Raw genomic sequence first — 21,265 nt, forward strand, 5'->3', positions numbered from 1 at the left:
TTTCTTTCAACCAGCCAGGAACACGTCTCTGATCAAAATTCATTGATCGTACACAACTGCCATCGGCTATAAAACCCCGTTGACTTCGTCCGTACTGGCATTCGGTGTTTAGCCTGGCGAATCGGTGATACCGCCATGAGGATCTTAACTACTTTTGTGTCGGTAGCCCTTTTGGCCGTCCTCACTAGTGCTCAACAATTAGAAACTACCGTCAATGTCCTGCGAGAAATTTATCACAGGTATTAATTATTATAACTCTCCAATACATTTAATTTTATATGTATACTATTTAATTGTATTAAACAACTCCAATTTGCAAACAAAATGTTGGAGGATTTTGAATAGCAATAAAATATTCGCTATCTCACGTTGCGTATGAATTTAAAACGTTTCAGATGCGCAGACAGCGAATCCATGTTATCTTGCGTTAAACCGAAAGTGTTGGCTTATATCACCGATGCCGTGAAACAAGACAGATTGGCAATTACGGAGGATTTAGCGGTAGTTAAATCCCGTGACGCGCCGGAATATAAGGAGGAAGATTACTATCCTACCTTACAGTACGATGCTGCAGATCCAGCCAAGAGAAAACTTTTGCGAACGTTGATGCTCGAAAAATTGGACGCGTATTTGTCGAACCATCAGCTTGAAGCTAAATTACCAGCTGCGATTGTAGGGTCCAACATTGTTCCTAGATCCTTAGTCGACAGTATGCCAAAGAGTCTTACAATCCCTCTTAGTGATTCTTCTAATGAACAAGGTAATCTAATAATAAATAATATAAATAATAATTAATATTATTTTATTCTACAATCTTTGTATTTACATAAACTGTTGGCAAAAAAATTAATATATGTAAAAGTAAAAAAATTAATGTGTGAAATATGTTACATTTTTTTTAAATTTTAATTTTATAAAATTTCTGGAAAAATGGCTGTAAATGGATTTTATTTCTACTCTCATAGGTCGCGGTTTCGTAAAGAAAGTGATGATACCATTTCTACTTGGTCTCAAATTCAAAGCCACCGCTTTGGTACCTCTTGCTCTCGCTCTCATCGCCTTGAAAACGTGGAAAGCATTGACTCTAGGTCTCCTTTCGTTGGTTCTCAGTGGAGCAATGACGATCTTCAAATTGACTAAACCGAAAGTCGCTTACGAAGTTGTTCACTACGGACATCCACCTGTAGAACATCCCCCTCATTGGGATACTGCACCTCACGGACCTTATCGGGCCTACAGGAAATAAAACAACGTACAATGATTGATCGCTTCATCATTTATGTAGATTTATCTAATATTTATTTATCATTAGTATTTCATTAGTGTCCATTAAATTTTTTATATATAATAAAAATTTTTACATTATTTCATCAAATATTTTTTGTCAATTATTTTTATCTTAACACTTTCCGTTTTGATACTTAAACTATTGTTTCCTCAGTTAAAATAAAAATGCTCGATTTATAGTAAAAAGTAATACATTTTATAAAAAAGTGATAAACAAATAAAAGTATTAATAAATTTCTAAATAAACAAAATAATTTTTTAATAAATAATAAATAATTTTTTTTCTTTTAATATCTATTTAAATAATATAAGTAATTTAAATTTATATAACCTACTAATATTTTTTATTCAGAAATACGTAAACATATTTAAAGAGATTAAAGAATTTAGCTACAAATTTTATGCAAGTTTGTTGATTTTTAATTTCTATTATAAAGTTGTTCTTAATCCTTAAATATCTTTAAACCTTATATCTAAAAAAGATAAAATCATCTATATATTAAAAAATAGGGTAGCGTCTTGGCAAATATATTTTAATATATTTTTTTTTATAAAATTAATAATATAGGAATTATTGTACAAAAGATTGATAGGTGATAAATTAATAACGTAATAAATTAATAAAAAAAAAACAAACTACAAAAGGAATAGATTAATTATATAAAACACAAAAAAATATTGATCGATATTTCATCGGCTAGACGGCCTGAATGCTTATGCAAACTTGACCCAAAATTCCAGTTGTCGTTTCATTGTTACGACAAAGAAGTCGGACAAAATGACAGAAGCGTCTTGTCTTGGATGTATCCCACCATGCGCATTTTCGCGCGAGAAATTTGCACGCAATGTGCATTACTGATGTACCCCGACGAACTGTTTTTCTTTAGGTTCCGATCCGGAGTTACAATTTAATTAGGTCTGGTAGGGTGAAATTAGCACTGTCTAGAGATCGAGTTAACGACACAAGAAGACGTAAAAAGAACACGAAGAGACAGGAGGGAGTTTTAATGGAGCGCTCGTGTGGAAAGTCATGATCGTGGCATGAATGAATGATTGATTCAATGCCAATGTTACAATGATTTCGTTGTCAAGGATAGAAAAACTCTTACTGATACTGAACTCATACATGATTTCCGGTTATTTACTATAATTAGAAAGACTAAATGACTAAACATAACTAAAAAAATAAGTACTTTTCTTTAACTTTTCTTTATTAGATTGTCTTTTCAAGAATCTTTCATATTATTGTTTTATTTACTAAGATTAAGATTTTTTGTTATATGTAATTAAGTCATAAATAGTAGAAGAAGTAATTATATAAGTCATAAATATTAATTACAATTTCAATTTTTTTGTATTTAAAGTCTCAAATGAGAGAAATTGGAAATAATTAAAAAATTAGTTTACATACAAAATTAGTTTACATACATGTACATTTTAAAGCATAGATAAATTAAAAGTTATAATTATCTAGTAAATATCATGTAATGTTATGTTATTTAAAATAATTAAGAAAATTAAATAATTCGATTAGACATTATTACATCAATTTTTTGTATATATAATTTTTGAAAAATTAAAAGAAAGAAAAAGTTCTTCTCTTTTAATATTTCTAACTTGAATAATTCTACGTACTTTCTTTCGTATCATCTAAATGAATCAAGTTTGATTGTAAAGTCCGGCTGCGTTCATTATAAAAAAATTTAATTCCAAGCCATGCTTCAAAAATATTTCATGAGCGACCACTGTGGGTCACAAGTGGGTCTCCTGATATCGTTTGTGGAAAGCAAACTGCTGCTCATTAATATCATAGATTCCATCGCGTTTCATGAGCGAAATGTATGACCTATCGGGGCCGCTACCCCGATTCGACGTCGCGTGCCGCGCGTCGTGCGATCTCACGCTCGTCTATCCTCCCTCATTAGGTAGTCGCGGCATGATCTGTGGCAAGGCCTCAATAATCGAAGACCATACTGAACGAAAAGAAAATCCACGCCCGAAGTGGAAGTGGGGGAGTGTTCGGGAAACGCCGCTACGCAGCTTTTGAACATGCGTCGCGCGATTCGACGATAGGCCTTCGTATAAATACCGTCCTGCCCAACCCACTGGCATCAGTCGTGCCGCGATCGTCCTCATTCATTATCTACTACGAATAGGTGAACAACGGAAGTATTCCTCAAGAACGGATATACTACCTACTGCCTATACGAACGTCATGAAGTTCTTCATTTTGTGCTCCTTATTAGCGCTGGCCGCCGCGCAGCCAGCCAAGAATGAGAATTGGAAGGGTGCCATAGACGAGATGGTAGATCAGTCCAGATCCGAGTGCTCGCAGAAAAACGATGAAGTTGCTTGCATGAAGTTTAAGGTGCTTAATTTGCTCGACCAAATCTTCAGCAAAGATAATTTCAAGGTAAGTATCAATAAATACCTTCTTATTAAGATTATTCAAATAGCGATATAGTAGACTTTTTATAATTTTACTTTATTATTTTTAATTTCTTCTTTTGTTTAAAAAGCATAGTTGTGTAAATTTCCTATATGATCAACCTATCAACGAGATATTTTGCTGTAATAAATTTTTCAAACTATCTTTATCTTTACAGGTGTCCGAGACGGTGGAAGTTACACACAACTCGCACCCCATCGAGGGGACGTCTGCTCGTAGCGAGAGTTCTTTCCTCGACACCGTACAATCTTATTTGGCCTCTCACGACGTGACCTTTAAGTTGCCACTAGACTCTACCGTGAAGGTGAGCTCCCGCAACATCGAGGATGATCAACTTACCTTCGACGTCAAGTTCGGTCAGGGCCGTGCTGTCGATGAGGCTCGTAGATCCAAGCTGAAAAAAGTCATTATCCCCATTCTCGTGTTCGTCCTGCTTAAGGCGATGACTCTGATTCCTTTGGCCATCGGTGTGCTTGGTTTAAAGGCCTGGAATGCCCTGCAGCTCTCGTTCTTCAGCTTCATCGTATCCGTCGGCATGGCCATCTTTCAACTCTGCAAGAAAATTGCCGCCGATACCCACGCTGCGCCTTTAGCTCATGGATGGGATTACCAAACTCAATATAGATCTTTCCAGGATCAGGATCAACTCTCGTCGTCGTCGCAATTCGCGCACAATCTCGCATACTCCGCTCATGCACAATCCTAATGTCGCTATCGACTTGTAGATGCTTTTGTAAAATACTTAGCTTCCTATTTTTATTTGTCTATTTAATAAATTATTATTGCAAGTCATTTTATTCTATGCTTATTTGAAAATCTGCCTTCCTGACATGACTTATTTGATTTAATGCTAGATTAATAAAACAAAGAAGATTACGTTACACGTTGCTACATGTTAATAAATTTTAAATCAACATGTGTTTTATATGTTGAGAAATTATATTTTAATTAAAATAAAAATAAATATGCCAATTTAACCTTACAAAGAAAAAAAAATATATTTAAACTTAACTTAAGATTCATTTATTAATAAACATTAAAATTTTTTTAAATTACAAAAGTTAGAATTTTATTAATCCATGGAACCATTTTATTTGAAGCTTGTTTATCTTTTATTTTTATAAACTTCAATTTATTCAAAATTTGTTTAAAATTAATACTTTCTATTTTGAGTGAAAATTGCATTCATCAAATAAAAAATCAGATTAGATAAACAATTTTATCTAAATTTAGACTTTACTCTTATTGCTTAATCAATGTCGTCAACTTTTGTTGATTAATCAACCTTAGAAAAGAGCTTTTGATTTTATATATATTAAGATTTAAGTGATATACTTTACCATTTTCCATAATGTATTTCCATAATACATAATTTTTTTTATTATCTCTTTTTCCAGTTTTTAAAGAAATACTTGCTCTTAAAATTGATTGAAATGTTATAAAATCTAAGTTAAAGAAATCTATCCTACGCACACATATAAGCAAATGAGATCACTTTCGTTTCTTACGAAAGTTGATTGGAGAAATCAGCACTTTAAAAGAATCATTTCACTGATTTAACATATTACGTGACTTGCAATTTTCATGAAAATAAGAAAACGTTGTTTTATCTATATATACGTAATATATGCAATTGACAAACAGAGCTCAAATATGTTGAATACATAATAACAATAATATTATAACAATATATCTCTTCTTTTATATTATTTCATTTCAATTTGAAAATAAAATACTGAAATTAAGTATCAGAATTAAATATTAAAATGTGTTTTTTAAACTTTTATTAGAGAAAGTAAATATATTACATAAACATCACAAAAAGAATCAACTCTGAAAGTAAAAAAAAAAACGAGATGCAATATTATATTTACAAATCGATATTTGAAACAAAAGTTTACTGTAATAAAAATTTCATTTTTTTTTTTCAATATAACAAAATTTACATCGTGTTTTTTTCCACGATGTCATTGTAGTTTACAATGCCATATGTGCGGAACAAATGTAATCGGCATCGTAATAATGATGCATAAATCATCGTAATTATCGTAAAACAATGTATTGTACCGTAACGTTAGAATAGAAGTATCACGTCTTTAAATCACATGCGCGCATATACGTACGGTTTGCGGTTTTAAGTGCTGTCTCAATGACAACGGTTAGACTTCTGTTCTAAATCGTAATCACTATAGAAGGAGTATAGGAGCCGCGAAATGCGACACCTGACAATTTACGGCGAGTAGCCAAGTAAAAGGCTCGCGAGAACGAAGAGACGCGAGACGCAAGTTCCGTTTCCCGTAGACGCGTTGCATGCCATCGTGTACAACGTACGCGACGCACAACAATCAATATACGTATATATACACGCATGAGTGAATGAAGGGGGATTCGACAGTGGATCGAAGATACCGCGCTCTATGCGCCAGTGAAATTTGAATAGTTTCCCTTCGATCGTAGATTCCTGACATGTGCGACCGAATAACATAGATTCAAGGGGGACAAATTAAATAAAAGGGGCGGGCCACTCCTCCGTCAGTCGCAGTTCGATTGCCGATGATCGCACGGGTAGACGATCGAGCGCTTTTATTAACACGTGAACACCGCGAGAATACGGCGAGTGGAAGACAGACAGGAAGAGAGAGAGAGAGAGAGAGAGACACGTGAGAGCCGCTAGGACAACCTTCCGCAAGACGTCGAAGAAAGGAAAAGGAATACCGATATGCGGCTGATAACGGCGATAGGCGCGATCGTTCTGTTCTTGATCGGATCTTGCACGGCCAATCATGACTTTCTGACAAACGCTTTGAACGAGTGTGTAAAGGCGGAATCGTGGACATCTTGCTTGAAGCATCGAGCTTTAGACTTTCTCGATGCCAAACTGGGAATCACCACGGAAGCGAGATCACTCGAAACCATCGATGAAGCGATCGTCGCCAGAACCTTCAAATATCTGAAAAGTTTCGATTATGGTGTTGACTTACCTTTCGTCGATGCTAGTTTAAAGTATAGACCTAGCAGGAGCTTAGCTGATCTTGATGTCGAATTCAAGGATAATGACGTAGCCACCAGTCAAGCTCGAGGACTTTTAAAGAAGAAGCTTCTGTTACCGTTCTTATTGCTGTTGAAATTGAAATTGAAAGCCTTAATGCCTATCTTTGTCGCCATTATTGGATTAAAAGCGTTAAAGGCTCTTGTCCTATCGAAACTCGCCATTCTTATTGTGATCGGATTCGTTGCTATGCAGCTTTTCAAAAAAGGCGGCATGATGATGCCAATGGGTATGTACATATATGCATATATTTATCTTTAACATTTTAATGTTTTTATATTAATTACAAAAATGATATATATAAATAATTTTATTATATGTACATTATGAAAAGTATAATCAATATATATCAACTTTTAGAAGTTTCACTTTCCTTATTGAATTTTAAAAAATCATTTTTTTTTCTAGAATATTATTTTATATAATTTGTTAAAAAGTTTCAATGAACTCTTTTAACATACTAGAGGAAGAAATTACGTATAGATTTTTATTTAAGTTGATTTTGAAGATTAATCGCAATGTGCAGAAAACAATTTTATTAACATTATAGTAATTTTCATGGAACACGTGAAAAGTAAAATTTTTCGATTGTAGGTATGTCCATGGAACCGGCATCGACTTACGGTGCTCCACCTTTGCCCTCGACGACGTCGAGCTATGATCCTGTCAATACGTGGGATGGCAACGGCCCTTATTCCCGCGTTTGGACGCCAACCAATAGTGTGGAGGCTCAAAATCTTGCTTACAGTTATTACTCACCCAGCAGCAGCTCCAGTTCGTACAACTCGGTAGGATCTTCTTCATCGTCCTCGTCTTCGAGCGGCTCAACAAACTACAACTGAACTCGTTCTAATGTCCCACTAACGATGCATCGATCGATCGCCTGATGTTGCCCTCGTTAAACGCATTCCCGATCGTACATCGGCAAATAAAATACGACCAAAGAAACGTACGCCAAATAATCAAGTAGCTCGCAATTGAATTCGCTGACGCGAAGTCAGTTTTGTTTTAATAAGAACGCCGCATTTAAAGACTGTCGGCTCTGTGCCGACTATAATCGTAGAATCGTTTTATCGATTCAGCAAAACTCGCATCGAGCTGATAGCGGATTCGTTAGCTTATCGAGAAATTAGTTGTATTAATTAAATTTTCGATTAGGTTTAAGAATCCGGAATATTTCCTCTAATCCCGAGATTCGTAATGCATTGACAAATAGAATTAAATCAAATTAAATTCTTTCGCAAAAAGAACATATTTATTTTATACGCTATAATTGCGAAATATCGACAAAGTTTGTCATACTTTTTGAATGTAAAAGAAGATAACTAGCAACAATTATCTTTGCATGTATATTATACATATAAAGCATGCAAAGAATATATTTTCATCAATATAGGTTATGCTATCAAATATATCCACGAGATAATACAAGATTATTCCTTCGTTGGACATTGACATTTATCTTTCGTATGACATAATTATTTATTATTACTTTTGCATTTGTTAATAAGAGCATTCTTGTAAAATTGATATTTATCTTCTTTGATATATTCTCTTTTTTTCTTCCTTCCTCTTTAATTTCATTTCTGTGAGACACTTTTTTCATAGAAATGGGAAGAAAGAATATTTTTTAATACATGTATATGTAATAATATGTGCATGTGTATTTCGCAATAGAAAGATTTCCCAGTCTCGATTTTCAGAAAACTACTTTTTCTTTATCTTTAGATACATGAAAAATTGTCGAAGTCATAGTTTTTTGGCACAAAACGCTGTGAAAATCGCGACGAACTTTTTACCTATTTAGACAAAAGACGCGCAACATGCGCGCTATGTATTTTTTTTTAAGAAGCAGCAGAAATTCATATTATTACACTATTAACCTTTTAATACACTCAACATCAAAGCATAACATTAAAATAATCTTTATGATGACAATCGTTCACCAAGTTAACGCAGCAAGAAAACCAATCGGCGAGTAATCGATTTTATATGCCTTTTTGAAGGATGATGTGCTCTAAAATACAAAAATAAATTAATTAATTAAATTTCAAAAATTACCAATACTTTGAATAAGCCATTTCTACGCAATTAAACTCGTTCCAATCCCCTGTTAGATGTTTGCTGTGCCATGAGATATGTAAAATTTGTTGCCATTCTTTTAAATAGTATGATTGCAAAATCATCAAGATTAGAATTTATAATAAACTTGAATACTTAAAATAATTTACTTGAATAATTAAAAATAAATAATAAAAATAACAAGATTAATATTATCTTAATAACTTAATAAATTATATTTAATTTTATAAAAATAAATAGCACGAAATATAATTGTTTTTAATATCTAGCCTTAAATAAAATATATAAATATTTTTTCATTGAACAAAAGTTTATTCATTGATACAATTTAAATTTTACTACAGAGAAGTATTTATAAGTTTTGCAATCTGTATATTCTCCAGCTGATAATACCATTACAATATCAGGTAAAGAGAACAATGCGAGATGGCGCTTGTAAGAAGCCATTGGAACGATCCACTAGGATGATCCATGGATCACACAATCTTCTTTATCGACTGTTACAACTTGCTTCTATTTATTATCGTTAACATTCTTTGTAGAAAACAACTTCATAATTTGAAATAAATATTACATTTTAATATTATATTATATAAATATTAAATTATGAATATTTAATTTCAATTAATATATTAATACAATTTTAAATATTAAAGATGATTTCAAATGGTTTTTAACTCAGAATCACCTTTATTAAAAAGATATATGGACAGATACAACAACGTTGCATATATATGTTTTTATTGCAGATATATTTTTCAGAATATGAATTGGTAATTAGATAATATTTAAAACGATACAAATTGCGTACTGAAATATTCAATCGCTGTGATAACTATTATCATAATTGATTATGCACAATTTGTCACTTACAATGTTATCAGGTTGTATCAGATTTTCATGTGTTTATTTAATAAAACGTAAATTTAATTCTTTATTCTGAATGAAGTTCAGAATTCGTCCTTTTTTTTTTATCTTAACGATTTTTCTTTGAATGCTTTCAACAGCTCATAGGTTAGATATTTTTTTCATTAATATTTACATTTTACTTTCCCTTTTCTTTAGTACTAAAAGAACGGCGTTGATCGGAAGAATAAAAGATAGTAAAAGTTGACCATTTCAAAGTAAACAACCAGGTAATATCGAACATAATACACTAAAAAGCTTTATAATCCACATTAGCCGGAAAGGCTTAAAATATTTTAGTGGCACAAGAAATAAGATATAATCCTTTTGGAGTTTACGACTATTGTGTATGAAATACGTTCTTTCTTGTTCTTCTCTCTCTCTCTCTCAAGAAGACCGCCCTGCACGTTTTGCTGCGTCATCATATTTGAAATAAATAAAAGCAATCAGTGAAAGCGAAAAGAACTAACTGGTATCAGTTAGATTGATCAAAAGTGCGATTTCTCTTTGCTTGAAAATGTTCGAGATAAAGAGATTTGTGAGATCAACAGCAGGATGCGTCTCCTTTGCATACGATCCCTTTTTACATAGGCAATTTGCCTCCGCGTATGCCAATATATCCTATCCTCCGAGTAGGGCACATATTCTTTAGAAAGCGTGTTTATCGCATCCTCAAGATCGTGCACGATTGTGAAACCTTCCATTACGCTAACAATGTTGCTGAAAGTACGTATATTATTTTAATAATCATAGTATGGATCTACAGTGTTGAACGGAGAATTTCCGGGTATTCGCATACGACGCTACGTGGCGATTACGTAGAAAGAATTGCTCGCGACGTGATCAAGTTTTATGCACAATGATTGGTGCCATTAGATGGCGACTTTCTTTCAGATTTGCCTTCGATCTTCATTACATTTCCGCATTGTGAACATTATGAATTGTTTCTCATTGCGTGATCGGGAGATTTCAATCATGATGGAAAATGTCACATTCCGTTTAGAACTCGAATATTGAATTTAAAAAGTTGTTTGCATATATCCACATATTATGTAACCTCCGGTATAACACAATATCTTTTAATATTTTAAGTGTTTTTAAATGTTGTAAATATTGTATATTAAATATGTTCTAAATTTTTTTCTTAACTTCTACGCGTGCGGATATAGCTTTGTATGCGCAGTTTTAACATTTTCACGATATATGATATCAGGTATATGATCTATTTAAAAAAATAAAATGGTAATAATAAAAAGAATTAAATTTTAAATATATGTAAAACAATCAGCTATTTTATTTTAAAATAAATTTAATGAATTAAAATAAATTAAAATTTAACTAAGTTTAGTAAATTTATTATATAAGATGAATAAAAATTAATTAAAATAAATTTCGACTAAATAATTCATATCGTTTCATCTTTTCTTTTTTACAATTAATATCATTAATAATCAATCTCTTTTATATTTCTCACAAAATCGAAATTAATTCAGATTCATCGACCTTGTCTCTCGCCAAAGTTTGCACATACGTTCCACAAAAAAGTTCGCACATGTGTTCCAAAGAAAAGAAATATTTTCATAATCCTTACCGGAAAAATCCTTTCCTGTTTTTCTATTCCCTAAGATCTTTGATACTTTCGAAATTCCCTAAGATCTTTGATACTTTCGAAATTCCCCGAGGAAACGATTTTAAGATTCTTTTGCGCGACCACATTCTCACGGTCGACCAAAACCGCGCTCCTTCTTCCTCGATTCGCATTCGTCTCATTTATGATCTGAATTACACGATTTCTGAATAACAACGCGGTAAAGTGCTAAATAATTCCACAAGGAACGATTATCCGTCAGCAAAAATCAATTTTTGTGGCCGCTAATTTTTCTCTACGTCGTCGAGAGAGAGAGAGAGAGAGAGAGAGAGAGAGAGAGAGAGAGAGAGAGAGAGAGAGAGAAGAGAGATGTTCCAGTTTCGAGGGCAATTTACAATTTACATGCGATCGTTTTTCTCACGAATGCGACTTCCGACGATAATCGCAATACGATATTTAACGACGGCATTCACATTGACGCGCGATGCATCGTTACGCGCGCAGCGGGAGGATAACGTAATTAAAGTCTTCCAATCTTCTCGACGTGCCGTATGAAAATATCAGAGAGAAGGACATACATCACGCAGGTGGGCAAATTGATCCAGATGAGAAAAGCGCACGACGACCCTTGAGCTATCGGTCGCACAGGATACGTTATTTCCTGCATTTGTATTTCCCGTTTCTGGTATATGGACAGTCGGCTGGGCAACTAAAAAACTATCGCCGTTTGTCGAGCCATCGACAAGCTGCACGAATTCTCTCTTCTCTCTCTCTCTCTCTCTCTCTCTCTCTCTCTCTCTCTCCCCCTCGTGCACCCTCGCCTCCCTTTTTATACGAATTCTATTAAAAAAGCTCGTATAAAACTGGCGATCTTTTGTGGAGATACACACATAACTCGCAACGAGGGTGCTCGAGCGCGCGCGGAAAGAAGAACGGCGAGAGAGAGAGAGAGAGAGAGAGAGAGAGAGAGAGAGAGAGAGAGAGAGAGAGAGAGAAGTAAGGAGAAAAGAGTGATGCACACACGCAATGGATGCAACGTGCGGCGTAGGCGCCTGTTACACAACCGGAAGCGAGACTACGGGGCGGAATAAGAAAGTTTGTGTGGACTAGCGCGAGTACAGGACACACACTTCAATTCTGCCCCCCTCGCTCGTTCCTCGATCCCCCCCCCCCTCGCTTCTCTTCTCTTCTCTTTCTATTATGTAATGCGAAATTGATACTCGACGTTCCGACACTCGGCAAACTCATTATGCGGTGGTTATGCATCTTGGCTTTGCTGGTGCATTGCGCAATTTCGTACACATTGTTCAGCTTGTTTTAAATAATGTTTTTCGTCCTAAAGTAGTGTCCACACGGCGCACGTGACCAATTGAATTTTAATAAAGCATATAAATTTTACGTTCATCCGCTGCGTACTGCAAGTCTCGCCATACAATTACCATACAATTATATGGCTAGTTTGAATAATACCATTATTTTGTACAACATGGCGACATTTAATCGCGCATGATGTGACATTTGATGCGTATCCCAAGAATTTTTTTTAATGGACTCTTCTAACGCGACTCTTTCGCGGAAATGTCCTATAAGTCAGGCATACCGGAACAATTACATCTGACGTGACCTTCGAAATAACATATGAATTGTAATCGACAACATCGTCTAAGTATTTTCTACTTCCCTGGTAGCGACCTTTTCCAAGTGTAATTTCTATTTTTACTTTGAGATGTGTGCGTATGTTTATCTGCTTATTGATTATATTGAACCTTGATTTATTGAACCTTTATTTTAATAATAAAGATTTAATTATCTTTCTGTTTAATTTTTATATTCACGGACACTCGTTTAAAAATTTTGCATATAGTGTAAATTTATTTATAATATTTTTTATACATGTCTTATATATTTAACAATTTCTTTTAAATTCTTGATATAGTCTTTTCTACATTTTTTATCAAAATTGATTCAGCTTGATAACATCTGTTATGTATTAGCATTTAAAGTTTTATAACATTTTATTTTTAAGCAATTTTCGTGTGTAAAAGGAGAAATGTTCAGGAGATTCACGATAAATACGTATAGAAACTTTCATTATAACCGTTTCTCGGGATAATACCATTGCGTATTGCAATTACGTAGTGCAGGACGACATTTAATCCTGGTACGACGTGACATTTCATGCGTCTACCATTGCAATTTTTCTCAAGGAAAACACTCTCGAACATTTTTTTCCCCCCACTGGCCACTGGTAATAAGTGTAGCAAATTTAGCCGCCTTTATGGCCAATATTTTGCCCGCTAGATCTAAATCCGCCGATAAACTCTTGAAAGAAAGCGAGAGGTACGGCGGGTGTCGGGTAATGGGACCCGTAAAGGGAAGGTGCACATCTTTCTAGACACAGGTAAAAGCCAGCGAGAACGATTTAAGTTATTTATTTTGGCACTCGCTAACGACTCTATTCTCTCACCGCCCATCCATGGATTTTGGGACGAAGGGTTGGTCGTAAAGGGCTTGCAATCTCCGGCTTTCACATGTTTTTACAAATAGTACGGCTGGATGAAAGCGCGTGTCGATTTCTTCAAAGATCCCCGAATGAATTTCCCTCATGATCGGTCGATCGCTATCTGAATGGAGATGGACGGTAGACACGCGAGAATACAAAATGAGCGGTACATTGTTGTTCGGATAATCTCCATCGTCAGGTCCACGTGCGATTAGTATCAAAAATCAGGCTGACATCGCGGAAGGATACAAAATTTACTCGACTCTTGATATAAGTAATGATCCCGGCGAGAGCAGACGAGGAAGCCGGCTATATGCATTTCAGTATTTCACAGCGAAAAAGAGCCTGTGCTGTCGGCGCCGTCCTTGCCGCGAAAGGACAACGACGTACTTCTCGTTTCTCTTTCTATATCCGATTCTCCTATGCCTTTTGTCGGATTCTTTTTTTGAGCTTGTTTGAATCGCCGCGCGGCGAGCCATTGAATCATCGGCATTTTTCACGGAGGGAACCGTGACCTTCGATTTATGTAATCAAACAGTCATACCCCGCTACGAATGCTACCAATACGATCATTCATTACAATGATAATGCTATTTGATATATATATATATATATTAATTTCGCGTTATATTTAATGTAAAAGAATTAGAATTTGTTCAATGATTCAATTGATATTTAATTATTTTCATTATGTATGTATTAGAGTATTTCTTGATAGATAATTATTATTATATTTTTAATAAAATAAATATTATAAAAACAGAAAAACGTGTTATAATTTTTAATTATTTGGATTGTAAATATATCAAAGTATTTCATCAAATTAAGCAAGAAAGCAGAGGGAGAGAACGAATGTATTTAGCGCCACTAATGAATGAACATCGATGCCTCCTCCAGCTAATAACGGGAACGTCTAGACGCACAGCGATACGCACAATTAGAGTCGGCCGTGTATTTTCGTTACCAACGGATCAATGGACTTCGTGTTTGCTAAATGCAATCGGTACTTTCTCAACTGCGTGCTTTCGTAGCCCTCCCTCTGTGGACCACCAGTAACATGCGGGAACCATCGGCTCGGTTCATCGAATTCAACTCGTCTTTGACGAACGCGTCTTCGACCCTCCGTGCGGGGATCGTCCGTTCACCGATGATAAATTATGAATCCTAAGTGAATCTTCATCGTAAATGCATCATCATGCTCGTCCTCCGTTGATCGAGCAAATTAATCGGGCGAGTGGACTGCGACTGTTATTTAGAGAAGTCCTTCGCGCGGAAGGACGTCTTCATTTAATTCGATAGAATCCGAGATCGGCATACGTCATCTCGAATATCTCGCCGCGGAATAAAGAGGGGGGAGGGGGAGGGGTGCGTGACACTGATCAATAATCGAATTATTTCGTCGCGCAGAGTTATCGCGCTTCCGTAACCACGACGGACAGATTAATATAGAATATTAAACGGTGCGATATCGCTTATATTCGCGTATACGTTCGTACATTGGCGATTAACGCATCGCGCTCGGGCATCGGTGCGTCATGAAACGTCGAGGTGCTTAGGATACCAGAGGATTCCTCTGCTTATCCGCATATTTTCAGGGGTCAGTGACGCCCGCTCGCGGCGCGCCGCGGTCCATCGCATACTACCTGCGGTTTAGACAGTGGAAAAACGGAGAGAGAGATAAAAATAACAAACGCCACGGAGACGACGTGAGAGGAATAGGGTCGAACGTCGGAAGGGAAGGAGACAAGATAGGGCGATAATATTCATACAATTTTGTCTTTTCAGCCGATTCGATGATATAACGAAGGCAATCTTATCATCGAGGCGGCAGATGCGCGACTAAACGAGCAGCAACCTTTGAGCCTTCCTCTTCGTCGTCCTCGCTCTTCGAGGATTCGAAAGGAGATTCCTACGTGGTGCCGTCACGGATTTTATACATTCTTGCATGAAAGTCGTAGGAGGCTTCCTTAAAATCGAAAGTGACACGAGAAAACTCGTCAGTTACCAAGGGAGAAAGATGGGAGAAGAGGGCTTAATGTTACAAGTTGCACACATGTCACATGTTTTACGTTAAGATGAAAGAAAATAAAAAATTTTAATTATACGAATGATATTTGTGATTTGAAATAATTGATTGAGAATATCATACTCAGAAATAATTTCAAAGAATTTAAAAACAAATATAAAAGAATGATGTAACAATTTTAAGATTGGAATAATTCGAAGTTGGCTTGCTAATAAATTAGTATTTACAAATATAATATTGGTATCTCTTTATTTAAATTTAATTACTCATAATGTTTGTTGATAGCTAAATCAGATGGAAAAAAAACTGGCGAATGTATTTTTTCAACGAGACACGTGACATGTATCCCATTTCCATAAAATTGCGTACTCAGGAATGAGGATGTTTATTATATTTTCGTTCATGGAAAAATTTCGTTGCGTTTGCGCGAATCGGTTGCGAGAATGCTGATATATCAAATTAGCAAATGCAGAATGCAAAGCAGCCGTAAAATCCGGTTTTAGAAAGAGGCACGCGTAATTATTTCGAATTAACATCGTGTGCCATATTTAGACGACACGCATAGAATGATGTTTTAATATTGATCAACGTCCTCCACGTCAGCGTCGGCAGTTATCTTGCAACTTCGTGGCCATGAGTGCCGCGATTGAGACACTCCGATTAATATATTCCCTGCCTGCACCACGATTAAAATATTACACTGTCATTATCTTTTTGCACGCTACTAATTATATATTCAGTGTCGCATGACATATAATCAATCCTCTTGTTTCATTAGAATCATAAATTCCTTATTTATAGAAAAACACATTATTAACTACAAACTTTACGTTATTTGCAAAGTTATATTTTTTTAAAGTTTCATTTGAATTTCCAGATTTTAGAATACAGATTTGAGTTTCTCGAATTTTGAAGCTGTTTGAGTAAGAACATATATTATAAATTATAACTTCGTTAAAAGTAAATCGCGGTCAAAGGACTAAAGTTTTCGCGGCGTCAAGGTATTTTCAAGATGATTGCTCCTTGGAGCAGGAAGTGACGAGAAGCACACAGCTGGCGAAATTTTAGGCACCTGGTGAAGGAAGAGTAGTCTTTCTCGAGTGGTCTGGCCGCGATCTGGAAGAGGCGGCGTAAGGAGGCGGTGGTGGAAGAAGGTGAAAAAAATTGGTGATCCCCTTTTTCCCTCCTGAATCCGGGATAGAGCGATGCCGTGGATCAGCGGAAAAAACGGAGGAAGGGGTTGCCAGGAACCGGATCAGAGAAAGGTACTTTCCAAATGGCTCGCGATTAACACTGGTATGCGGAAGGGTTGAAGGTACCACCGAATCTTTTTTTCATCCCATTTTTTAATCCCCTACTACTACGTAAGGGGCGGTTACAGCGGTCCCGTTAGGTCAGCTCGTCGGCAAGCTGCCCCCTTAAGCGGTGGTGGTGCGGTTACGGCATATCGTTTTTTATTCCTTCGTTTCTCCCGCTTCTTCACAACCCTCGTCTAACTGTGGTCCGTGTAATCTACGCGCAGCTTCCGCGTTTCGGAGACGGGGATCGTTTCCAAGGACTCGATCGTTCTCACAGTCTTCGATGACGAAAGAACCGCTTTTCCTGGACAAAGAAGTTTAATCTAGAAATATATTTATAAATAGCATATAGATCAATAATTTCAGATTAAACATGCAAAATGCTTTACATATTCATTTTCCATATCATTATATATTTTTTATTTTAACGATTATAAAGTCTAATAAAATTATTTCTAAATAAACTTACCAAAATTTTTTAAAAGATTTTTATTTCTTATTTATTTACTTATAATAAATAAGAGAAGGATTATTTCTTTTAAAAAATTTCTTTATTTAAATATTTTTATATATGTCTTTTTTTTTATCAATCAATAAAAAATTCAGATATATGATTGAGACTTGAGACTTGAGAAACATAGAATATTGAATGCATAATGGAACAGTTTTTCTCAACAAGCCCTCAGCATCAATTATATCAGAAATTGATGTTCTTTAGTTATGAATTAATCGCCAGCGGCATGCATGATGTTAATTTCAGATAACTTGTTACTAAAGAGCAAAAAAGTGCAATAAACAATTAAGATGCACGAAGAAGTTGTATTATCTTCAATTATGCTTGTATCTCAACATATCTGAGAAATCATATTTATCATCATTTATCATATGTCTATGATTATGTTTAAGAACAAAGTATAAAGTTTACATTCAAAAACATTCAGATTATGTAAAGAAGAATTTCTATTTTTTTAATTAGCATCCCTATATAGATTATATAGATTATGACCATACCCATATTTTAAATTGCATAATAGCAATTTTAAATGTAAAAATGTGAAATTTTTTAAATAAAGTTCAAGATGCAAAATACAAAATCAAAAATCATAAATAGGCTAGCAAATTGCAGAGCGTAAATAACAAAACAAAGTCTTGGTTTTCTATAATATATTTCAGATTATTAAATTTAATATTGTTATATTACATGTTTCATTCAAGATAAATCTCTAATTAACGTAAATCAGCTGCTTTTAAATTCCAAGCAAAACAGAATTATCGTATTATATCTTGAGCATTATAATTGACCATATTTATGACTATGATAACGAGTGAAAGATGTTACAACAACAGGCAGAACAAGAAAATGCGCTATTAACAGTGACATAAGGGTAACATAAGGGTTAAAAGTACAAAAGATCAAAAACGGGCCGTCATTATGATGTGAATGAGTTTGACCATTGTTATGATGCAAAAACTTTTGTACTTTCTAATGGTTGGCCTTTTATCCTTTCTTAGCCATTTCAACGGATTAACCTCCTAATACGCACAAATTCCAAATGGTTTAACTATACACCTTCGATATATATTTGATTTTTACAAAAAATAGTAAATATAGCATAAATTTTGATTAAATTCACGTAAAATTTGATGTAAAATTTGTAAAATTATAAAAACTAAAAATTTGTCTACATAAATTTTTTACTTTACTAATGATATTTCAAATTTTGCTGAAATTGATGCATTGCATCAGCTGACAAATATATTTCATTAAAATTTATGTTTTAATTTTCCATTCAATAGAAAAAACGATTTATGTCTGTGTAGTTAAATAGCTATGGCAACAAATCAATCAGCACAAAAGCGACCTCAAATACAATAGTTGATTGTCTGTGCAGAATTTTCTTCAAAATGAAAAGATAGAAAGAGGAAGTTGTCACATGTAAATGCGTGCAAGGGCATGAACAATTTATTAGCACGTGCGAATATCGTTTCTCTTTTTAAGAATATTTACGTCTTTTTAAGAACATTTACGATGCTTTCTATCGTATTATTTGAGGTCGCAAAATGGTTGTCAAGGCTTTTCTCTTTGTAAGACCCCCTAACGGTATTACCAAAAAAAAAAAACGAACATACCTGATCTGCTAAAACCAGGTCATATATTATAATGAAAAAGCAAGCAGTATCTTAGAAAGCAGTATAACTATGAATTTGAACAATAATAATTTAACATATAAACAATTCATTTAAGTTCAGAGAATATCATCTTGGCGAGAATAAAGATCTCTTTTTACGCTATACTTCCGTTTTTTTCTTCTTTGTCGTCAGGGCACTAACTAATCGATTTCGCAAAATCACCGTAAAAGTCTACGGATAAAAATTATCTTAAAAATCTTTCGCGTATATATGTATACTCGGTGTGCAGATTGAACTTTTGCAGACATCTACAAAAGCAATTAAATAAACATGCAGCTGTACAGATATGTGTCTAAAGAGATCAATTAATAAACTATAAGAATATCTAAGCGAAATAATCATTTCTCATCGTGATTGAGAAAAACTTTATTATCCCGCAAACATAGTTTCTTTGCAAGAAACACTGCAGGTGACCTCGACTTTGGTTGCAACAATCATGCTGCATTATTGCGCTCTGCACGTCAATTATAATTATATCTGTTCTGTGTGAAGATAAAATATAATATCTTGTAAATAATACTGTAAAAACTGTTGAATTAATGCAGACAATTTCTATAACAATGAATGTCTATAATGTCTATAATAAGTTACTTATCATTCTATCTGTGTTCGAATATTTAAACTAGTAACTTTAATTTGAATAACACATTTTTTAACCAATCGAATTTTCCTTTAAATTATCCAGAAGCGCTGATTCTTGAATTTTTAATTAAATAATAAAAAATAATTAAAGCCAATTAAAAACAAAAATTTATTTGCAAAATAAATAATTTTTGTAAAATACAATTATTTGACCGCATTTAATTTACGTTTAATTTCACACAACTTTAAATAAATGTGATTTTTAGATTTTTAATTCTTTAGATTTTTAAATTTGTCTTACCTTTAAAATATCAAAAATTCTATTGTCGAAAGATTGCAACGAAAGGCGATGTTATTGACAGCTTGTGATTTCAATTTGAATCAACAAAGATTCTATACGCAGTACTTTTTAAATAAACGCAAGATGCGACGGTGAACGAATACTTGAGCTTCTTTTGCAAATATCATAAATTTCATTCCGCGTCATTAAATCTCATATGACTGCGTCATATGAGTGTTATTAGATGCAAAAGCGAGCAAGCGGAAAAACAGTCGATCAAAGGTGTGACACGGATCGAAATTCTAGATCGATGGTACATATCGGCGTGATATGAAGGAAACTGCACATCGCATCTGGGGTATCATAAGTCGTCTACGTCTGCGGGAGAATCGAAGGGAGAGAGAGAGAGAGAGAGAGAGAGCCGGCGATTGCAAGATGATGATGGTGGGGACACCAGCAGAAGGGGAAGAGCAGGCAACTCGAGAAGAGAATCCAGTAACCTAGTGCCGAGTTGCTTGGAGGTCTGCAAAAACAAAAGAGATGTGCGTGTTACGTGCCCTAGGCACCACCGATGTCCGATATCTCGCGATTAGCACCGGTACTCGAGGCTATAGCGCGAGTACCGAGTTTCTTGCGACTTTGAGATGAGGGTGAAATCACTTCTCGCGGGGCTGTCAATAATCCCTTATCATGGAACGACGGAGAAATGACAAAGCGACGAAGCGAAAGATGCAAGAACGCCAGCGGTAGAGCTTCATCATCTTGAATCTTACTTTCTGCTAAAGGTTAAGGCTAACCTGGTGGTTCAGCTGTAACTCATAATTACGGGTAAAGCAAAGCCCATAAATATATTCCTGACCTATCTCAGTTTTTATAGATAGACGGTGTGTTTCTTCGATGCAGTAATACCGTGTTATATCATAATCGTGCTTTACTTATCACGTGTAGGAGATATGTCTCTGACGCAATTCTGCTTGTTCATATGTTTGTCGGCTTTATATGTATTATATAAGCTATACATAAAG

General features: G+C 34.8%; 3 protein-coding genes across 3 annotated transcripts; all 3 read left to right on the forward strand.

Moving 5' to 3' along the window:
• The first annotated feature begins 40 nt into the window (after positions 1-40).
• Positions 41-1,375, forward strand: Osi18 (DUF1676 domain-containing protein Osi18). The gene is made up of 3 exons (XM_011647778.3): positions 41-239; positions 396-760; positions 966-1,375. Exons 1-3 carry the CDS (start codon positions 136-138, stop codon positions 1,244-1,246), a joined length of 750 nt encoding a protein of 249 aa, XP_011646080.1. The 5' UTR covers positions 41-135; the 3' UTR covers positions 1,247-1,375.
• Positions 1,376-3,459: 2,084 nt separating this feature from the next.
• Positions 3,460-4,528, forward strand: Osi19 (DUF1676 domain-containing protein Osi19). Its single transcript, XM_011647777.3, has 2 exons — positions 3,460-3,700; positions 3,894-4,528. Exons 1-2 carry the CDS (start codon positions 3,503-3,505, stop codon positions 4,440-4,442), a joined length of 747 nt encoding a protein of 248 aa, XP_011646079.1. The 5' UTR covers positions 3,460-3,502; the 3' UTR covers positions 4,443-4,528.
• A 1,588-nt stretch (positions 4,529-6,116) lies between these two features.
• On the forward strand, positions 6,117-8,479 carry Osi20 (DUF1676 domain-containing protein Osi20). The gene is made up of 2 exons (XM_011647776.2): positions 6,117-7,014; positions 7,380-8,479. Exons 1-2 carry the CDS (start codon positions 6,456-6,458, stop codon positions 7,625-7,627), a joined length of 807 nt encoding a protein of 268 aa, XP_011646078.2. The 5' UTR covers positions 6,117-6,455; the 3' UTR covers positions 7,628-8,479.
• Positions 8,480-21,265: the final 12,786 nt, after the last annotated feature.

Source organism: Pogonomyrmex barbatus, unplaced genomic scaffold, assembly GCF_055798465.1.
Source record: "Pogonomyrmex barbatus isolate J1 unplaced genomic scaffold, ASM5579846v1 scaffold6, whole genome shotgun sequence".
Lineage (NCBI taxonomy): Eukaryota > Metazoa > Arthropoda > Insecta > Hymenoptera > Formicidae > Pogonomyrmex > Pogonomyrmex barbatus.

Coding starts and splice junctions, on each gene's coding strand:
- Osi18 (XM_011647778.3), top strand. CDS start 136: ATGAGGATCTTAACTACTTTTGTGTCGGTAGCCCTTTTGGCCGTCCTC. Junction 240..395: donor CTGCGAGAAATTTATCACAG/GTATTAATTATT, acceptor AAAACGTTTCAG/ATGCGCAGACAGCGAATCCA. Junction 761..965: donor TGATTCTTCTAATGAACAAG/GTAATCTAATAA, acceptor CTACTCTCATAG/GTCGCGGTTTCGTAAAGAAA.
- Osi19 (XM_011647777.3), top strand. CDS start 3,503: ATGAAGTTCTTCATTTTGTGCTCCTTATTAGCGCTGGCCGCCGCGCAG. Junction 3,701..3,893: donor TCAGCAAAGATAATTTCAAG/GTAAGTATCAAT, acceptor TTATCTTTACAG/GTGTCCGAGACGGTGGAAGT.
- Osi20 (XM_011647776.2), top strand. CDS start 6,456: ATGCGGCTGATAACGGCGATAGGCGCGATCGTTCTGTTCTTGATCGGA. Junction 7,015..7,379: donor CGGCATGATGATGCCAATGG/GTATGTACATAT, acceptor TTTCGATTGTAG/GTATGTCCATGGAACCGGCA.